General features: G+C 41.5%; 1 protein-coding gene across 4 annotated transcripts in view; it reads right to left on the bottom strand.

The window, feature by feature from the left end:
- The window catches only part of LIMA1 (LIM domain and actin binding 1), a 90426-nt gene that overhangs the window by 36656 nt on the left and 34551 nt on the right, over positions 1 to 19219 (bottom strand). For all 4 annotated transcript variants that reach the window (XM_068969801.1, XM_068969803.1, XM_068969802.1 and 1 more), the window contains exon 3: positions 8911 to 8956. In XM_068969801.1, the coding sequence (XP_068825902.1) occupies positions 8911 to 8956 (46 nt within the window). The remainder of the gene's footprint in view (positions 1 to 8910; positions 8957 to 19219) is intronic.

Genomic DNA, 19219 nt, shown 5'->3' with positions numbered 1-19219 from the left:
AAAAACAGGTTGGGTTCTATTCTTTTTGCCATTCTTCTCCATGCATGTGCATGGCTGAGTCCCTTTGCTGTTCACCTGGAACCATCACAACCCTGTTAATCAGCTATACCCCGCTACGAAATAAAAAGGTAAACAAAGCAAAACAAAAACAGGTCCAGGGGCTTCCCTGGTGGTCCAGTGGTTAGGAATCTGCCTTGCAATGCAAGGGACACGGGTTCAATCCCTGGTCCTGGAGGATCCCACATGCCCGTGCACCACAACTGCTAAAGACCGAGTGCCTAGAACCTGTGCTCCACAACAAGACAAGCTGCCACAATGAGAACTGTGTGCGCCACTAGAGAGTTGCTCCCTCTTCTGCAAATAGAGAAAGCCCATGTGCAGCAACAAAGGCCCACCACAAAAACCAAAAAATTAATAAATCTTAAAAAATAAAAACAGGTCTGGAAGCTGGTGCTACCTTAACTGCCAGCAACACTCTCAGCTCTGGGCTCCCTCCAGAGACACAATGGATGAATCATCTGGGTCTCCAACTTCACCTGCCGTGCCCTGCTCAAACAGAAGCCCTGAGAATCAAAGTGGCATTTTGCCTTGGTAACTGGACACTACTTTTCTCAGAGACATGTGATTAAAGTATATTTATTGACATGAAAAGATGCTTATAAGACATTTTTGAATGGCATTCTATAATGTATACTATCATGTAAGAATTGAATCGCCAGTCTATGTCTGACGCAGGATACAGCATGCTTAGGGCTGGTGCATGGGGATCACCCACAGAGATGTTATAGGGAGGGAGGTGGGAGGGGGTTTCATGTTTGGGAACACATGTAAGAATTAAAGATTTTAAAATTTAATAAAAAAAAAAAATCTATTTTGTATTTAAAAAAAAAAAAAAAAGACATTTTTGAGTAGAAATAGCTATTTATAAGACAGCATGGGGAATTCCCTGACGATACAGTGGTTAGGGGCTTTCACTGCAGTGGGCCCGGGTTCAATCCCTGGTAGGGGAACTTCTCTGGTAGATCAGCTGGTAAAAAATCTTCCTGCAATGCAGAAGATCCCAGGTTGATTCCTGGGTCAGGAAGATCCACTGGAGAAGGGATAGGCTACCCACTCCAGTATTCTTGGGCTTCCCTGGTGGCTCAGCTGGTAAAGAATCCCCCTGCAATGCAGAAGACCTGGGCTCGATCCCTGGGTTGGGAAGATGCCATGAGAAGGGAACAGCTACCCACTCCAGTACTCTGGCCTGGAGAATTCTGGCCTGGGTTGCAAAGAGTTGGACACAACAGACAGACTTTCACTTTGGGGCTTCCCTAGTGGCTCAGACAGTAAAGAATCTGCCTGCAATATGGAAGACCTGGGTTTGATCTCTGGTTGGGAAGATCCCCTGGAGGAGGGCATGGCAACCCACTCCAGTATTCTTACCTGGAGAATCCCCAAGGATGGAGGAGCCTGGTGGGCTACAGTCCATGGGGTCACAAAGAATCAGACACAACTGAGCAACTAAGCACAGGGGAACTAAGATCCTACAAGCTATGTGGTGAGGCCAAAAAAATGAAGGAAAAAAAAAATGACAGCATGATTTCCTGTTATAATACACATGTGCTGTACTCAGTCACTCAGTTGTGTCTGACAGACCCTTTGCAACCTGATGCACAGTAGCCCAGCAGGCTCCTCTGTCCATGGAGTTTTCCAGCAAAGAATACTGGAGTGGGTTGCCATTTTCTCCTTCAGGGGATCTTCCCAATCCAGGTATCAAACCCACATCTCCTGCCTTTCCTGTATTGCAGGTGGAATCTTTACTGCTAAGCTACTGGGGAAGTCCTATAATACACATATATGTTTATAAATATAAACACAGAAAAGTAGTCTGGAAGAAAAGACATCATGATGTTAACAGCTTATCTCTGGGGATCATGGATTTGTGGGCATTTGGATTTATTTTCTTCTTTTTTTTATAATAAATGTGCTTTCATTATATAATAAAAAATAAATACAATGTCACACAAAAAAAGCTTCAATGGAATATCAAATAATTTTGATGTTACTTGTAAATGGTTTGAAAGTTGTCATTTCCACTTGACTTGTGATGACCTGAAAGAAAGGGATTTGTGTGATGGAGTATCAGCAATGTTCCAAAGACCTGGGTAGAGGACATTCCTTAGGGGGGCATTTTAACAGAGGAGTAAATGTGCTCTTTTATTAAAAGAGTTCTTAAGGATACAAGTTCAAAAGTGCTGGGGTAGGAACAAGTAGGGGAAGGGCAGGGCTGTGAGGTCTGATAGCACTGAAGGCCCCAGACCCTGTAGTTGTCCAGGACTTTAGAGCTTGGGGCAGGAAAAGATGGGGCAGAAGCAGTAGCTGTAGGCTTTCTGGGAAAGAACGAGAAGCAAAAAGGCACAGGACAAAAGCAAGAATTGAAAGCAGACTGGGCAGCACGGTGAAAAGAGTACGGGACGGAAGCAGCCTGGGTTATCATTGGACAGTGGGCTACAGGCCAGGCAACCCACTCCAGTATACTTGTCTGGGAAATCCAATGGACAGAGGAGCCTGGCGCACTACAGCCCATAGCGTTGCAGAGTTGGACACGGCTGAGCATGAGCACGAGAATATATTTTCTTCTCTTTATTTTCTTTTTCAATTCAAGTATAGTTAATTTACAATGTTGTTAGTTTCAGGTATATAGCAAAGTGATTCAGGGATTTTTTTTTCTTAGATTTTATTCCATTATAGGTTATTACAAGATATTGAATATAATTTCCCATGTGCCCTGCTGTGCTAAGTTGCCTCAGTCATGTCTGACTCTGTGACCCCATGGACTGTAGCCACCAGGCTCCTCTGTCCATGGGATTCTTCAGGCAAGAAAACTGGAGTGGGTTGCCATGCCCTCCTCTAGGGGATCTTCCCAACCAGGGGATCAAACCCATGTCTCTTATGTCTCCTCCATTGGCAGGTGGGTTTTTTTTTTACCACTAGTACCACCTGGGAAGCCCCATAATTCCCTATGCTATACAGCAAATCCCCATCACTTACCTCTTTTATGTATGGTATCTGTATTTTCTATAATGAGCATATAATGCTTATATAATCCAGCTTCATTCAGCCAAACGACCTTGGGCAAGTTTCCCAATTTCTGGAAACTACCATACAGGGCCATTGTGGAGAATAAATGCAACTATACAAAGCACATATGTTGTATTTGACTAACAGCGGTGACTATTATTAAATGGGTGGCCCTCCTCACTCCTCCAGCCACACCTCACAATCATGATCAACAAACAGTATCCAGTCATCTCTCAAATCCTGAACTGGAGTTACAGTCTCTTATTGTTCTTTCTATTCTCTCTACAGTCTCTATTATTTCAGAGCCAGGTGGTGGAGGAAGAGTAATAAGGTGAAATTTTAGTCAATGTCATTTGCATCGAGGTTTTAACATTTTACCAAGTACTTTCCTAGAATCAGGCAGTGGGAAGTCAAGGAGGGTACAAGAATTCAAGGGCCCCACTGGTTGCAAGATAACCACAGCCTCCTTTCTCAAAGTGACATCCAGCATCCTACCCAGCAAGGCTGAGAATCTCTGTGGATGCTGCCTCTGGATCATCACCAGCTGCCTAAAACAGGATCAGGCACACTCGGGACATGCAACAGTGTCCTTTCTGCAGGAATATTTGATTTGGAAGGGGCCTTGGATAAATCCCTTCCTCTCTTTGAGTCTGTTACTCCACCTGCAAAATGAAGAGGTGGGGTCAAATGAGCTTTAATGTTTGAAATCTTGGCAGGGGAATCTGCATCTTAAAAGCAGGATGATGTCTGGTAGGATACAGCAGTAGGCTGGAAATACAGACCACTTGGATGCACAGCTTCCAAGGAGGGGAAGACATTTCTAGGCTAAGAGCTACTCAGAAAAGTGGCAGCCAGTCATTATGAAGATGACTGTCCAAACAGCACAGATTTCAAGATGTGACATATCCCAGGCTTGAAAGGAAACTGCAAATATAACCAATGGTGGTATTGATCATTTGTGTTTCTGTGTCCTAAATGCAAATGGAAGAGGAAGAGAAAAGAAGGGCTCAATTTCTGGAAATCGAAGCTATCATGTAACCTGATCCCAGCATTTTCTAAAGAAACAGATTTACCCACTTGCTCCTGAATGGGTCTCTATCTTGCTTTCCAAGAATATTAGTATTCTTTCACCTGGATAGCCATTGCTATAAATTTATACATACATTCCACCCTGCTCTTCAGGGGACAAATTAGACCTCTTACAAGTCTGGTAGATCTTAAAAGCAACCATCTGTCATTTATGGAAAAACTGGTAAGATCTGAATAAAGTCTAGTTTAACTTACAGGGTTACACCAAAGTTAATTTCTTAGTTTTCATAAAGGTACCATAGTTATAGAACATGCTAGCATTAGGGAAAGGTAGGCTGAGCTTTATGGGAGCTCTTTGTACTAAGTTAATAATTCTAACTATAAATCCAAAATAAAACATTTTTGTTAAAAAAAAAAGCAACCAATCTTCAATGTCGTTTTCTTCCAGCTAGTGCTGTCTCCCACGTTTCACAGTTAAGGGTCTTGAAAGCACAGCCTTGTGTAGCTGCTGTTCCTACCTGACTACTTTCCGTTCCCTCTAATTCTACTAGCAAAACACTTCTGAATTAGCACAAATCAGGATCACCAATTACTTCTTTACAATTTTCATTTCATTATTTTAAATTTATTACTTTTCTCAATTACACAAGTATTTTTAAAAACTAATTGTGGGGGAGAGTCATAGTCAGTATAGGAATATATATGCCTTGAATATATGCTTCAAGTTTCTCTATTTGACTCCTCTGCTCCTCCTAACCAAGATATCCGTTGTCAACAGTTTGCTGCGCATGCTCTCAACTTTTCCCTTATTTTTATACAGTATCTTTTTTCTACGAAATCATACTATACTTACTATTCTACACATAAGTGCTTTAATCATTTAATGTGCTTTTGATACCTTTCCATGTTACATAAAATCTTAACCATATGATATAATATCATATATAACATATGATATATTATTATAATGGATGTAGATACCATGATTTACTGTTTCCCCACCAATGAATATCTGATTTTAAACATTTCAGTATTACAAAGAATCCTGCAATAAATATCCTTTTACATTTATTTAATTTCACTTGTGTTTCTCAAGGATCATTCCTACAAGCAGAATTGCAGGATCAATGGGTATTAAACATATCCAAAATTTTAATAGGCATTGCCTAGTAGACTTTATCAATTAAAAAATCTGTCTACTGTTTAGGTTATAATTTATATCTCACAGTTGTTTAAATTTATATCTCATTGATTATTAGTAAGGTAAAAGGATTTTTTTTTCTGTTTATTGATTCTTCTTTAATCACCTGCTCGCACCCTTTTACCTCAACTGCCAATTGCAATGGACACTTCTCCTTTATTTTATTTGATCTCTCTGTAGCATCTGATGTTATTGACCACTCCCCCCTTTAAAAAATTTCCTTCCTTAGTTTCCGTGACATCCCTTTTTCCTAGACTTTTTCCCATTTTTTTCTAGACATTCTTCAGGTTTTTCTTTTTAAACAGGTTTCTCTTCCTTAGTTCCTCCCTTATATGGTGGGGTCCCTCAAGATTCTGCCTTTTGGGGTCATCCTCTTTAGTCGCCTTACATATTTTTCTATAGATGATGTATTTCACCCATCTAGATGGATGATTCACACCCTATAACTCGAGCCAGATGGCTCTCCTTACCTATCAGTTCTACCTGGAAATCCTACAGATATCCTAAACTCATCCTTGTCTAAAGCTGAAGTCTCCCCTCACTCCTCACCCTTTTCCTGAATTTTCCCTCTTGGTGAATGAGACAGCTATGCTTTCTGCTGTCAGACGTGCCTGTTCTCTTATGCCTCCACACTGGGCACCTGCTGCTTCCTCTACCACTCCTTTGCCCCTTTGTTTAGCTAATTCCTAGTCATTCTTCAGGCTCAGTCAGACACCACTTCTTTTGGGACGTCTCCCTTGACATGACATAGTCCAGGTTATGAGTCCTTCCTTAATTCTCCCCCAGCACCTTGCACATTTCTTTAAAATGGTACTTACCGCACTGAGATTCTAAATTCTACTTCCTGGGACTCCCTGGTGGTCCAGTGGTTGGAAGTTCAGCTGCCAATGCAGGGGACACAGGTTCGATCCCTGGTCCAGGAAGATTCTACATGGCATGGAGCAACTAAGCCTGGGAACCACAATTACTGAAGTCCATATGCCTAGAGCCTGTGCCTTGCAACAAGAGAAGGCGCTACAGTGAGAAGCCCAAGCACCAGAACTAGAGAGTAGCCCCCACTTGCTGCAATTAGAGAAAAGCCCGCACGCTGCAACGAAGACCCAGTGCAGCCAAAAATAACATAAACAAAGATTTTAAAAAAGAGAATGCTAACTGATTTTAAAAATAAATAAAATGAATCCTACTTTCTAAACTCTAAGCAGTTCCTTGAAGGCGGGGACCACATCCTATTCCTCTTAGTGCTTTCAGGACCGGACACATTAAAGATGTTCCATAAATGTTCATCTCCACTTGCGGTATCAACTTTGGTTATCCAACTGTCTTGATTGGACAACCTAGTTCAATCAGGCCTTTAGCCCATCACTACCAAACAGCACAGGGAGACCAATGATCTTCATGTTGCCAAATCTGATTGTTAATTCTTAGCCTATCTGTGTGTTTGACTCGATAGTTTGCCTTTTGAAAACACTTTCCTGACTGGACGTCTGGTACTGCATTCTCTTTTTTTCACTGCATCTCACCAGCTGCTCCTTCTTAAGTCTCCTTTGCTGGTTCTTCCTTCTCTCTCCAACCTTTAAATGGCAAGTTGCCCTTGAGCTCAGTACTCAGACCTCTTTTCTAGCTACACTCAATCCCCAGGTGATCTCATCCATTTCTTATCTTTACAAACCACTGATACTTTGATACACACACATCTCCTCTCCAGGCTGGATCTCTTCCAGTTACAGATTTGTACATCGAAGCTCCTATTTGACATCTCTTCTTGGAAGTCTTAATAAAGAATTACATTTAACATGTCCAAAGCTAAGCTTCTAACAAATATTTTCCCTTCTCTAAACTTGTTTTTACTGCCACCTTCCTGATCTCACTGGAATTTTTCCTGGTGTTTGGGCCAAATGGATTGTTGCAATTCTTCCTCTCTACCTTCAGTATAAATCCTGACCACTTCTCATCACCTATAGAGCTACTGTGTGCTGTGCTATGCTCAGGCACTTCAGTTGTGTCTGACTCTGTGATCCATGAACTGTGGCCCGCCAGGCTCTTCTGTCCTTGGGATTCTCCAGGCAAAAATACTGCAGTGCGTTGCCATGCCCTCCTCCAGGGGATCTTCCTGACTCAGGGACTGAACCCACATCTCTTATGTCTCCTGCATTGCAGGTGGATTCTCTACCCATTGAGCCATGTGGGAAGCCCATATAGCTACTACTCCAGTCCAATCTATTATCATCTTTTGCCTAAATCACTGCAATTGTCTTATAATTGGTCTTCACACTTTTGCTACTCTTCCTCTAGTCTCTTCCTCCTCTTTTTAAAATTTCAGTCAGATCACATTACTCCTTTGCACAAACCCTTCAAAGGCCCCCATTTAATCAGAATTAAGGTCCATGTCCTCACAACAACTGGACATGACATTTCTCTTCTTATTCCTCAGATACATTTAGGATGTTCTTGCCTTGAGGCATGTTCATGTGCTCTTATCTTCTGCCTGAATTATTTTTCTCCCACGCTCCTGTCCTCAGACCTCTGCTCAAATGTCTCCTTGACCACTACACTCATCCCTCTTACCTGCTTCATTTTGTTTTATACCTGCTACATCTTTATTGTCTGTCTCTTCCACCAGAATATAAACTCCATGTGGGCAGAGATGTAATCTGTATTAGTGTCTAAAGCAGTGCTTGGCATATAGTGGGCACTCTGAATACTTGCTAAAATGAATGAGTGAAAGGAAAAAAGGAATGAAGAAAAGAGAAAGGGGAAAAGTAACAAGCAAGAGAGAGAGTAGGAAAGAAAAGAAAATCAGCAGTTGAGTGAAATGATGGTAAGTTTTCTTACAGTGCACCAGAAGGGCTCCATTCTCGAATTACAGGAAAATTGTCAAAGACCCAGTCAGCATTGCCCCCTTGGAGAAGACAAAGTGACAGAGGCATGCTTTGCACTCATTTAAATAGGTTAGGTGCTGAAAACTGCCAGGAGGATATTTTTGTAATGCCAGACAAATGAAGAATTCTTGCCCAAATATGTGAGGCTTTTCCCCTCATATGAAGAAATCAAGTAAGATTTCAAAAGAAATACACTACCCAGCCAAACTGGAAGTTAGCCAGGGGAAAAGTACAAAATGGGTAGAGCCGAGAGCTGGTTCTGAGGTTTTCGCCTTTGGCGGATCCTGCTGCTAAGAAATTTGCTAACTAGACTGGGTCAAGAAGTTTGCTTTAAACAAAGAACCCAGGGGAATGACAACAGCTGCACAGCTGCTACCATTTAAATGCAGAGAGACTTTCTGGTTGTTTGATTTGGAAAAAAAACAACAGCCTAGGAAGCCCTGTCTCCGGATTTGAGCAGAAGCAGTAAGCCATTTTATAACCACAAGCAAAGTACTTGGCCTTCTGTCTTTCACTCAACTCAGGAAAGAAAAAGTGGCTCAAAGGAACACCTCAGGGAAAAAAATAAGATTCTCTGCACCTGAGCCAAGTTCTCCTGAGCAAATGGTTCACCAATGAGACCAGCTGGCACAAAGGCCTGGCTCAGCTGATGCGGAGCCCACGGTCCCGCAGAGGCCGCAGGTGGCTGGGCCACATGACCACGAAGTTCCACATGTCGCAGGGCTTCCAAATACTTACACTTCTCTTCTTTTCCATGTTTGCTTCTTCTGCTGCTTTCTGGTACCTTAGAGAAGAGGGGTGGGGGGGAAAGAGAATATCCTCAAATTAAACTTAAATTTTTACACTTTCAAACTTCAAGAAAACCACATCTGCACACCTATCTCTGCCAAGGATTATCATCAGTCACCTGTCTCAAAAGCAAAGAATCGGGGCAGCCCTCACTTCCTGCACTGTTGCAGTCAACTGCTCTAAGAGAAAGAGCCAAGACAATGAGGACAAACGCTGGGAAAATGGAGACAGCAGAAAGCCTGGGGTTTTTAAGTCTCAGTTTCATTACTTACTGTCATCTGGGGAAAGTCAACATCTCTAAGCCTCAGTTTCCTTACCTAGAAAACGATCTGCTATAATGCTGGGAAGAATAAATGATGTATAAAAATGTATAAAAAGCCATGTATATAAATGCTTTGGAATTAGTCAAAGGATACAGTATTACATTAACCCTAGGTTGCACTTTCCCCACTCATTAACGCCTCTAAAATTTTTACAGTTCTTGTCAGCCAAATGATCAAGAAGTAGTCATACGGCCTGTACATGTGTAAATTTAGCCTGAGCTATTGGTACTGTCGCTTTTGCTCAGTTAAATATATTTGAAGGTATTATGAAAGTGAAAGTGAAGTTGCTCAGTCGCTCAGTCGTGTCCGACTTTTTGTGACCCCATGGACTGTAGCCTATCAGGCTCCTCGGTCCATGGGATTTTCCATGCAAGAGTGCTGGAGTTGATTGCCGTTTCCTTCTTCAGGGGATCTTCCTGACCCCAGGGATCAAACCCGGGTCTCCGGCATTGCAGGCAGACGCTTTACCATCTGAGCCACCAGGGATGCCCCTGAAATGTCTTTAATGAGAATACACTTCGATTTGCCATTGAAAGAAAAATTGTTTTCCTTTTTTTTAATTTATGTGTAAGAGTGATTTGTGAGAAAAGTTTCTATGCTAAGCAAGCATTATTCCTTTTAATTAACAGTATTTTTTCTTTAGTGATGCATAAAATAATGGCCCAGCCTACAGTTGATGGCATCTTAGAGTTGATGAACAGGCTTCTATAATTTTATTCCTTTAATTTTATTATTACTTTCAATCATTTTATTTTATCATTTTTACTATTTGCTCAGGAGATTCCTGAGGAACAACTGAAGTCCCAGGGCTTTTCAGGGGTGATCAGGTTTCCTCCATTTGAAGGCAAAAAAGGCTTGGGATGTCCAGGCCACAGCAAATCTCCAGACCCCTCAGAACGGTCTTAATGGGGCTTCCTCAGAGCCTCTGAGTCAAACGCTGAAGGTAGCACTATCACTAGAAGAATCCCCACCACGTGAGGCCTGCAGGCCTACAACTTACTGATTTAATTCCTTGGGCCTGCAGGCCTTGAACCCACCAACCTAACCCCAACCCTAGAAAAGGGCTTGGTCAATGGGTTACTTGTTCCTTCCTTAAGGCAGACTTTCAGAATTTACAAGGCATTTGGGCAGGGAAAAGGAGATGAGACAAGAAGATAAAAAACAATATGGGAAAGAGTCCATTCCCTAACCGAAACTAACTTTCAACTCATAAATACCTTCACAAGCTCAGAACTTCCTTAGTGTGTGTGTTAAATAGAACAACCTCATCCAAAATGGAAGCCAGAGGAAACTCCTAGATTTAACATCATTACTTTCCTACTACGTAACCTGGGTTATATAAGTTGTTTGGGCCTCATCCACAAAATTAAGTGATCGTGAGAGGATTTCTAAGGTCTCCTCCAGTTCTTACTACCGCTTAAAGTTTAACAATCAGGTAGCAGTGTCTCATTCACTAGACTCAGTAATACTCTGAAACTGAGCAGAGTTTTCTTAAAGGGTAGGATGAAAGAACTTCCAAAAACAATTGGGATTTCACTGACCACAGCTATGGAAAAAAAAGGGATTAGAACTGCTGTAAGTCAAATAACAAGCTAGAGAGATACTTGAAACATATTACAGACCAAAGGGTAATTTCCCTAAAATACAAAGAACTCTTACAAATCAGTAAGAAGTCAACAAAAGAAACTTAATAGAAAAATGGGCATAAACATAAATACAGAGTTCACAGAAAATATCAAGTGACTCAAAAAATAAGAATGTTCAGCCTCAAAATAAAAATTCAAACAACACTAAGAACGTTTCTTATCTAATTAAGAAAAAACATTTTTTTAAGGAAAAAAAAAGCCAATACACTGAGGGTAAATAAATAAAACCTCTAGGGAAGGCATTTTGTCAATTTTACAAAAATTACCAAAGCCTAAATGTTACAATTTGCCAATTCTGTTTCCAGAATTTATCTTATAGGTGCACTCACATAAGCAAAAATAACTTTTACATTAGATTATTTGTCACTGCATTAAATATAATAGCAAATGACTGAAAACAACCTGAATGTCCATTAGCAGCAGACCGATAAATAAATTATAATGTATTCATGCAATGGAATACTACACAGCTATATAAAGAACAAAAGCATGGTTGCACAGTGTAAATGGACTTAATGCCACTGAAATGTATACTTAAAATGGTTAAAATGGTAAATTATACGTTATGTATATATTACCAAAAATTTTTTAAAAATTGAGTGTGGTAACAGCATAAAGACAGTGATATAAGATCAATGAAATGGAATAGAGAGCCCAGAAATAAAACCTCACATATATGGTCAAAGGGTTTTGACAAGGGTACCAAAACCATCTAACGGGGAAAAGACAGTTTTTTCAATAAGGCAAACCATGAAATGCCAGAAAATATTTGAAAATCATATATCTGATGAGATTAACATCTAAAATATATAAAAATTTAAAATAATACTGCTTTTGCAACATATTTAACAAATAATATTGTACATACGATACTGCATCTACTTTTCTCCATTTTAGAACAGCTTGAGTTTTCATTCAAGGAATAGTGAAAGTGTTAGCCACTCAGTCTTTTTGACCCCATGGACTGTAATCCACCAGGGTCCTCTGTCCATGGGCTTTCCCCATGCAAGAATACTGGAGTGGGCTGCCATTCCCACAAATCTCTGGGGGATTTTCCTGACCCAGGAATTGAACCTGGATCTCTTGCATTGCAGGCAGATTCTTTACCATCTGAGCCACCGGGGACCCTTGTGGCCCAGTGGTTAGGACTTGGTGCTTTCGCTGCCATGGCCTTGGTTCAATCCCTGACTGGGAAACTAAGATTCCACAAGCCTCCGCAAGCCAAGTGGCACCGGCAAAAAAATAAAATAAAATAAAGTATGTTCTAGGCACTAGAGAAAAGATAGTGAAAGAAATAACCAAAAAAGGCATAGTTCCTGCTCTCAGACAGCTTATGGTTTAAATATTAAACACATACTATAGGGATAAATCTTTCAAAGAAGGACAGAGTATTATTAAACAACCTAACAAAGGAACTGAATTGAGAAGGCGGGTGTCGGGTAAGGTGGGGTGGGGTGTGTGTGTGTGTGTGTGTGTGTGTGTGTGTGTGTGTGTGTGTGAAGAAAAGCAATTGAGAAGGCAGGTGTGGGGTAGGGTGGGGTGCTGTGTGTGTGTGTATGTGTGTGTGAAGAAAAGCAATTGAGAAGGCGGGTGTGGGGTAGGGTGGGGTGGTGTGTGTGTGTGTGTGAAGAAAAGCAATTGAGAAGGCGGGTGTGGGGTAGGGTGGGGTAGTGTGTGTGTGTGTGTGTGTGTGTGTGTGTGTGTGTGAAGAAAAGCCTTGCTGAGGAAATGACCTTTAGGCTGAAATCTGCAGTTTGATCAGGAGTCAGCCAGGCAAAACAAAGCAAGAAAAACATTCCAGGCATAGAAAAAGAGCACACACAAAGTCCCTAAGGCAAGACAGTGTCTCCCATGTATAAGACAGACAAAGAACTCCAATGTTACTGAAGCACATTGAGAAAGGCAGAGGTCAGGAGATGATGCCAGGCATCAAGGGCTTTGCAGGCTATTCTAAAAATTTTGAATGTAATCTTAGGTACAATGAATGAATGGTCAATGGTACAATGAATGGTCATTAATCCAAGCTATGTTTTTATTTTATTTTTTGGCTATGCCGAGTAGCATGTGGGATCTTAGTTCCCCAACTAGGGATTGAATCCATGCCCCCTGCTGGAGAGTGCAAGAGTCTTAACAACCTCCGAACAACTGAGAAAGTCCCCAAGCTATGTTTTCAAAAGAGCACTGGATGCTGTGTGGAGAATGGACTGGAGTCGGGGTGCAGGATAGAGGTAGCAATGGTGACAGATGATGCTGGAAGGTCCAGGGAGGTAGCACAGGAGAGAAGGTGAATAGACGTGAGGTATATTTCAGAAGTCGAATCAACAGGGTTGGTAATGAGGAACAAGTCAGGAATGATTCCCAAGTTTTCAACTGCTGAGTCAATGGACGGAGGAGGACGGCTGGGGACGGGGAGGATGAAGAGTTCTGTGTTAGCCACGCTAACCAAAACATCCCCTTGGTGGTAACAGTGCTTAGATACATGTTCTAGAGCTGGAAAGAGAGATCTGAATGAACAACACAAATTTAGGACTTGTCCATCCATAGATGGTATGAAAGCTGTGTAAGTGTGTGATATCATCTATGAAGAATGTGCAATGTAAGAAAAGGCTCAGAACTCAGTCCTGGAGACACTAACAATTAGCAGTCAGAACATGAAGAAGAGGTTCTCATTCTCTGTTAGAGAACAGAGAAGGAACAGAGGTAAGAGAATGAGAAGCAACAGAGGTAGGAGGAAAAACAGGAGACTTCCAGAGAAACCAAGGGGAGAAAAAACATGAGGAAAAGTGGCAAGAGGTCATCTAAGATGAAGGCTAACAAACATCTCCTCAATATGTTTTAGATAACTTTTCTAAGCAACGCAGAAGTCTTTGGTAACCTTGGCAATCCTCTTCCATTATAATTTATTAACCCATAGTCCTTTTAACGGACATTTGGATTGTTTACAGTTATCTATCATTACAAATAGTGCTTTGGTGAATGGCCCTGTGTATTTTTTTTCCCCACTTGTACTAATGTATTGGAAAGTGACAAGTGAAATGTATCTGAGAGTCCCTGAAAATAGAAATGCAGAAACACAGCAGATTAGAGCTAGAAAGGAACTAAAAGTTGGCCTTGAACTTGTGTTTCCACACTCCTTGGGTAATAATCTACAGTATATTACAGCAATATAATACAATATATGAAAGCCAGAGCCCAATCAGCAGACAGGTTGATTCTTGGTCAATTGTCCTCCAAGGCAAGGAGAACAATTTACACCGTGGTTAGTTGGGTAAATAAGCTCAGCGGTTCCCTTCCTTTTATTGTCTTAATAGAAACACAGATTTAAAGAAGGATCAAAACAGTCTTCACCTTTAGTCCTGTTCTTTTAGCACTGAGGCATCTGTAAGATACAGGTGTATACGCCAATGGCAGTCTTTAATTGTATTTTGAAACTCCCATTCAAATATCACCATCCTTTATTTGTAATGAAGTACTTGCTAAACAGTGGATACTCAGGGAGAAAGGCTCCACACCACTGCTTTCTTTCAAGTAAGGTCCTTGGTACTTTTACATTTTGACACTTTAAATGCTAAGAGATATTGAGGTACAATACTTCTGAATTCAATGTTAGATTAGGATTCAGGCTTTAGATTTTCTTCAAATATGCTCAGAGCAGTTAGTATTATTCTGACACAAAATGTGAAGGTCTCTGATGGGGAGGGAAAAGGCATTTTAAAAGATTCAAACCTGAGGGAAAAAATATTTGTCATGAGATTTCTATAATTAAAAGCATATTCCTCTTCCCTTCCTAGATTTTCTTGTCCTCCAGTCTCCTCTTCACATACAGAATTTAATCTTGCAACTGCTTATTAATGCTCAGCTGCGAGGCAGGCAGCTGATGGAGGATGCTAAAATTATCTGGGGAGTAATAACTGTCTCAAACTTTTCTAAGGCCAGAGAACGGAGTTCCTGAGCCATGACTCTTTTGCTTGTATGCCCTCAAATAGAGCAAAGGTCTCACTGAGCCAAAAAAAGAAAAAGGAAAATGGAAATTCCCAAGTTTTAGGCAATGCATTTTCTTCTGGAACAATTTCACCACTAAAATAGTACAGAAAAGCAAAGAAGTAGAGATCTGAGGGTCAAAGTTTTTCTTAATGATGGAAGGACAGTCACAGAAAACTAAATATAAACCTGCTCTTTCTTGGGTCTATGGAATGGGTAAAGTTATAACAAGAGTGGGAGGAGCTGGGACAGGAGGGGAGGCATGGTGGTCGGGGGATTAAGTGTCCTGGGTTAAGCTCTGCCACTATCTTGGGGTGTGATCTTTTGTCATAAATGCTGGATCTCAAGTTTCTTATTTGTCAGAGGAATGGGACAAAGGTTAGCTAGATCAGTAGTTCTTTTTGCTGGAGAATCCTCTTTTCAAATGATAACTTAGAACCTCACATATTAAAGGGATCAAAGCAGGACCTCTGGGGTGAAAGGTCACATTCATGGTCCTTTAGATCTTCCTGCCTTCCCAGAACTGACCTCTGAAATTCCTCTAAAGAACTCAATTATGATAGTTTGAAAACCACTGGGCTAGATTCCCTTCATATGAGTGATGGGCTCCCCTGATGGCTAGGGGTGTCTCCAATGTAGGAGACATGGGTTCAATCCCTGGTCCAAGATGATCCCACAAGCCTCAGAAACACTAAGTTGGTGTGCTACAGCGATTGAGCCTGCTCTCTAGAGCCCGCAAGCCACAACCACCGAAGCCCAAGCACATGGAGCCTGTGCTCTGCAACAGGAGAAGCCTGTGCACCACAGCTAGAGAGAAGGCCCTCGTTCACTGCAGCTAGAGAGAAGGCCCTCACTCACTGCAGCTAGAGAGGAGGCCCTCGCTCACTGCAGCTAGAGAGAAGGCCCATGCAGCAGCGAAGACCCAGCATAGCCAAAACAAGGAAAATAAATTCATTAAAAAATAAGTTAAAGAGAACCAAGAAACCAAATTCTACTAAAAGAGTCAACCTTTAATCAAGCAAAGGATTCTTCCATGCTGAAGTCACTGGTGAGTGAAACCAAAGCTGGCTGTTTAAACTGACTCATCAAGAGCATCCTCCTTATTCAGATTTAATGCTTTAGATAGTACAGAGGCTTAATGAAAGAAATCAATCTGGAGTTATAAAGCACTCATGAGACATCAGCTATGATGCTACAAAAATGACTCTTATGTACATAATTATGTGCAACATTATTAACACTTAGAAAGTAAAGCCCAGCTAATCTTATAAAGAGCAGCCAGATGAAGCTTTCTCCAAATAACATTTTTGTATTAGCCTCTGATCACAAACCTCCCAAGGTTTCCTAGGGTCTCTTAACTAGACTTGTATAGGATTTACTAATTCTAAACTGCATTTACTAATTCTAATTAAAGAATTAGAATTCTCTAAGAGAGACTGTTTCAAAATAAGAGAAAATGAGGTCAGTAGTGTTAGAAGTAGAAATTAATGTACGCTTTGTGGAAAGAAGTCCTACAATCTGCTTTGGGAACCCACTGTGAGTGAATCCTCAAAGCCTTAAGCAGTATCAGCAATATGGCTCTATCAAGTATGAAACCTGGAGAAGAAATCCAGGCTGATTCTCTGGTTTTCACTGTTGTAAACATCCCATGCTCTTTCCCATTTCTGTGCCTTACTTCCTATGACTGTTCTTCCTCTGCCATGTCACCACCATCCTCCCAGCCTACCAAATAAAATTCTATTCACCCTTCAAAACCAGTTCAATAGTAGGATCTATGCATCAGAAGAAAAGTACTAGACAGACACAAAATATTAACTTGGGGGAAGGTTAACTCTACACCTCAGTGTTCTCAACCATAAATTAGGGATCAGGTCCTTCCTCATATAGTTTTTTATTAGGATTAGAAATAATATCAATTTCCATCAAGAATCTACCATAGTACCTGGCACACTGATTCTGATTAATGGGTTCAGGATTTACAATTTTGCATAACTGCCATTTGCCCTTAAAATGTTTGCGGTGAAAAGACAGTCACCCTACTATGCTGTGAGAAGGTGGCCTCTAAGGTTCCTTTGCATTTTCTCTCTGCAAGATTAAGAAGCCCCTAAAATGAGCAACTTTTTTCAACTTCCTCTCATCAGTGCTACTACAGGACCCAAATTCTCTATCTTGAGAATTGTCTGAAATGGATGATGACAGAATAAAACCCTGGGACGGGAACTGAGGAAGGGTAAAAGTTTAACTAAAGTGACTGACCGAGTTAGGCGGGGAAGGAAGTGAAGCCAAGAAAAGGGCCAACAATCATGGCCTGGGTATTCCAGTTTGGCCAAAGAGCAAGGTCAGTGGGAATAAGAAAGTAGAATAGGTAGGACAGGAGGCTCTAATTAGAAACTAGGTTTTCTAAACACATATTTCAGAGACAGATTCTGGGTGATGAGAAGGTTGGGACTAGATACACGGGCATGGGAGACAACGAGCAGATGGAAGACATATGGAAGATTAAGAAATGATGAATCCACAGGAATTTCCTAGTGGTCCAGTGGTTAGGACTCAGTGCATTCACTGCTGTGGCGTGGGTTCAATCCCTGGTCAGGGAACTAAGATTCCGCAAGCCACATGGTGCATTATTAATAAATAAGTAAATAAATAAGAAATGAAGAAATGATGAGTCCATACTATCAGACAGGTCATTTATGTGGGTCAGTGATTCTACACTGGCCCCAGCAGACATTTGAAAGTGTGTGGGAATCTTCTTGGGGTTTTTCCCCTCCCCATTTTTTTTGGCTGTCACCATATCATGGGGAACTATTAGCATTTGGAGGAAGGCAAGATGATGAGCATCCTGTACAAGGAAGATCTGCCTCATCCAAAATGTTGAGAAATACTGAAGAGAAAATGCAGTGGGAAGCTAGGGTCCCCCAGGAAGGCAAGGAGCTTGGCACACCACTGCCATGATGGGGAGGATAAGGATACCATGGTTAGATGTAAGCTTAAAGCACAGGTTTAGAACTTCAGAACAAGGCAGGAAAAAAAAAAAAGAAAAACAAAAACAATGGATGGGAAACAGTAGCTGAGAGATAGCACCCCTGAGTCCTGGTCCCAGAAAATTTCAGGGTAGCATGCACACACACAAAAAAAACAGGCACGGCTCAGATAGAATGCATGTCAAGGGAAAACCAAGTTCAGTGAAAGAGAGGTGGGGCTGGGGAGGGTGAAAAGGGCAAGAATGTGGAGAAGTTTCTCTGCAGAACAGAGTTTCCAAATCCCATTAATCATATCTCAACACTGTCTCAAAACCTCCCCTTCCTTTCCACTCCTCCCGCCCCGACCCTCAATAACTTTCATGTGGGTTCTCAAGAGAGTCTCAGAACGCGTCTCCATACTATCAGTCTGTCACCTTTCCAATATATCTTTTACATTGTTGCCAGAGCATCTTTCTAAATAGAAGCCTAATCATTGTTTCTGCTGCTTATCTAACTAAATCCAAAACTCAGCATGGTACTCAAGGCCTTCCATCATCTGTTGTAACTGAACTGTGCCAATCCCTTCTCCCTTCTGTATTTCTTCATGCTTGACTGCTTGCTTTCCTATTTCCTTTATTCACGTTCAGCGTTCATGATCCTTTACTTGAATCTTTACTTGAACTGCTGCTGCTAAGTCGCTTCATCGTGTCCGACTCTGTGCGACCCCATAGATGGCAGCCCACCAGGCTCTGCCACCCCTGGGATTCTCCAGGCAAGAACACTGGAGTGGGTTGCCATTTCCTTCTCCAATGCGTCAAAGTGAAAAGTGAAAGGGAAGTCGCTCAGTTGTGTCCAACTCTTAGCGATCCGATCCCATGGACTGCAGCCTACCAGGCTCCTCCATCCATGGGATTTGCCAGGCAAGAGTACTGGAGTGGGGTGCCATTGCCTTCTCCTACAAATAACCCTTATTTGTTCTGCTTTATGTTCAAGTTCACAAGTCCATCTCTTCCATTACCAGTGCTTCTTAAACTTCCCTGAAGTTAAAAACCACTAGACTATACTTGTTAAAAACGCAAATTCTTAGGGCCCATCACAGATACATCGAATCAGAATTTTTAAGGGAGGAGTCGAGAAGCCATACCAGATGGCTTAAAATATGTCCCCCCAAATCTCTGACATTTCTCCCACCAAAAGGTAGAGTCAAATTCCCCTCCCTCTGAATATGAGCCAGGCTTAATGATTCAGTCCTAATGAAGAGAATGTGGTAAGAGTGATACTGAATAAATTCTGAGGGTGGGTCATAAAGACTACATAACTGCTACTCTGACTCCCCTCCTTCTTT

Source organism: Capricornis sumatraensis, chromosome 4 (genome assembly GCF_032405125.1).
Source record: "Capricornis sumatraensis isolate serow.1 chromosome 4, serow.2, whole genome shotgun sequence".
Lineage (NCBI taxonomy): Eukaryota > Metazoa > Chordata > Mammalia > Artiodactyla > Bovidae > Capricornis > Capricornis sumatraensis.
The sequence above is the reverse complement of the archived record's forward strand: the minus strand, read 5'-3'. Positions and strand labels throughout refer to the sequence as shown.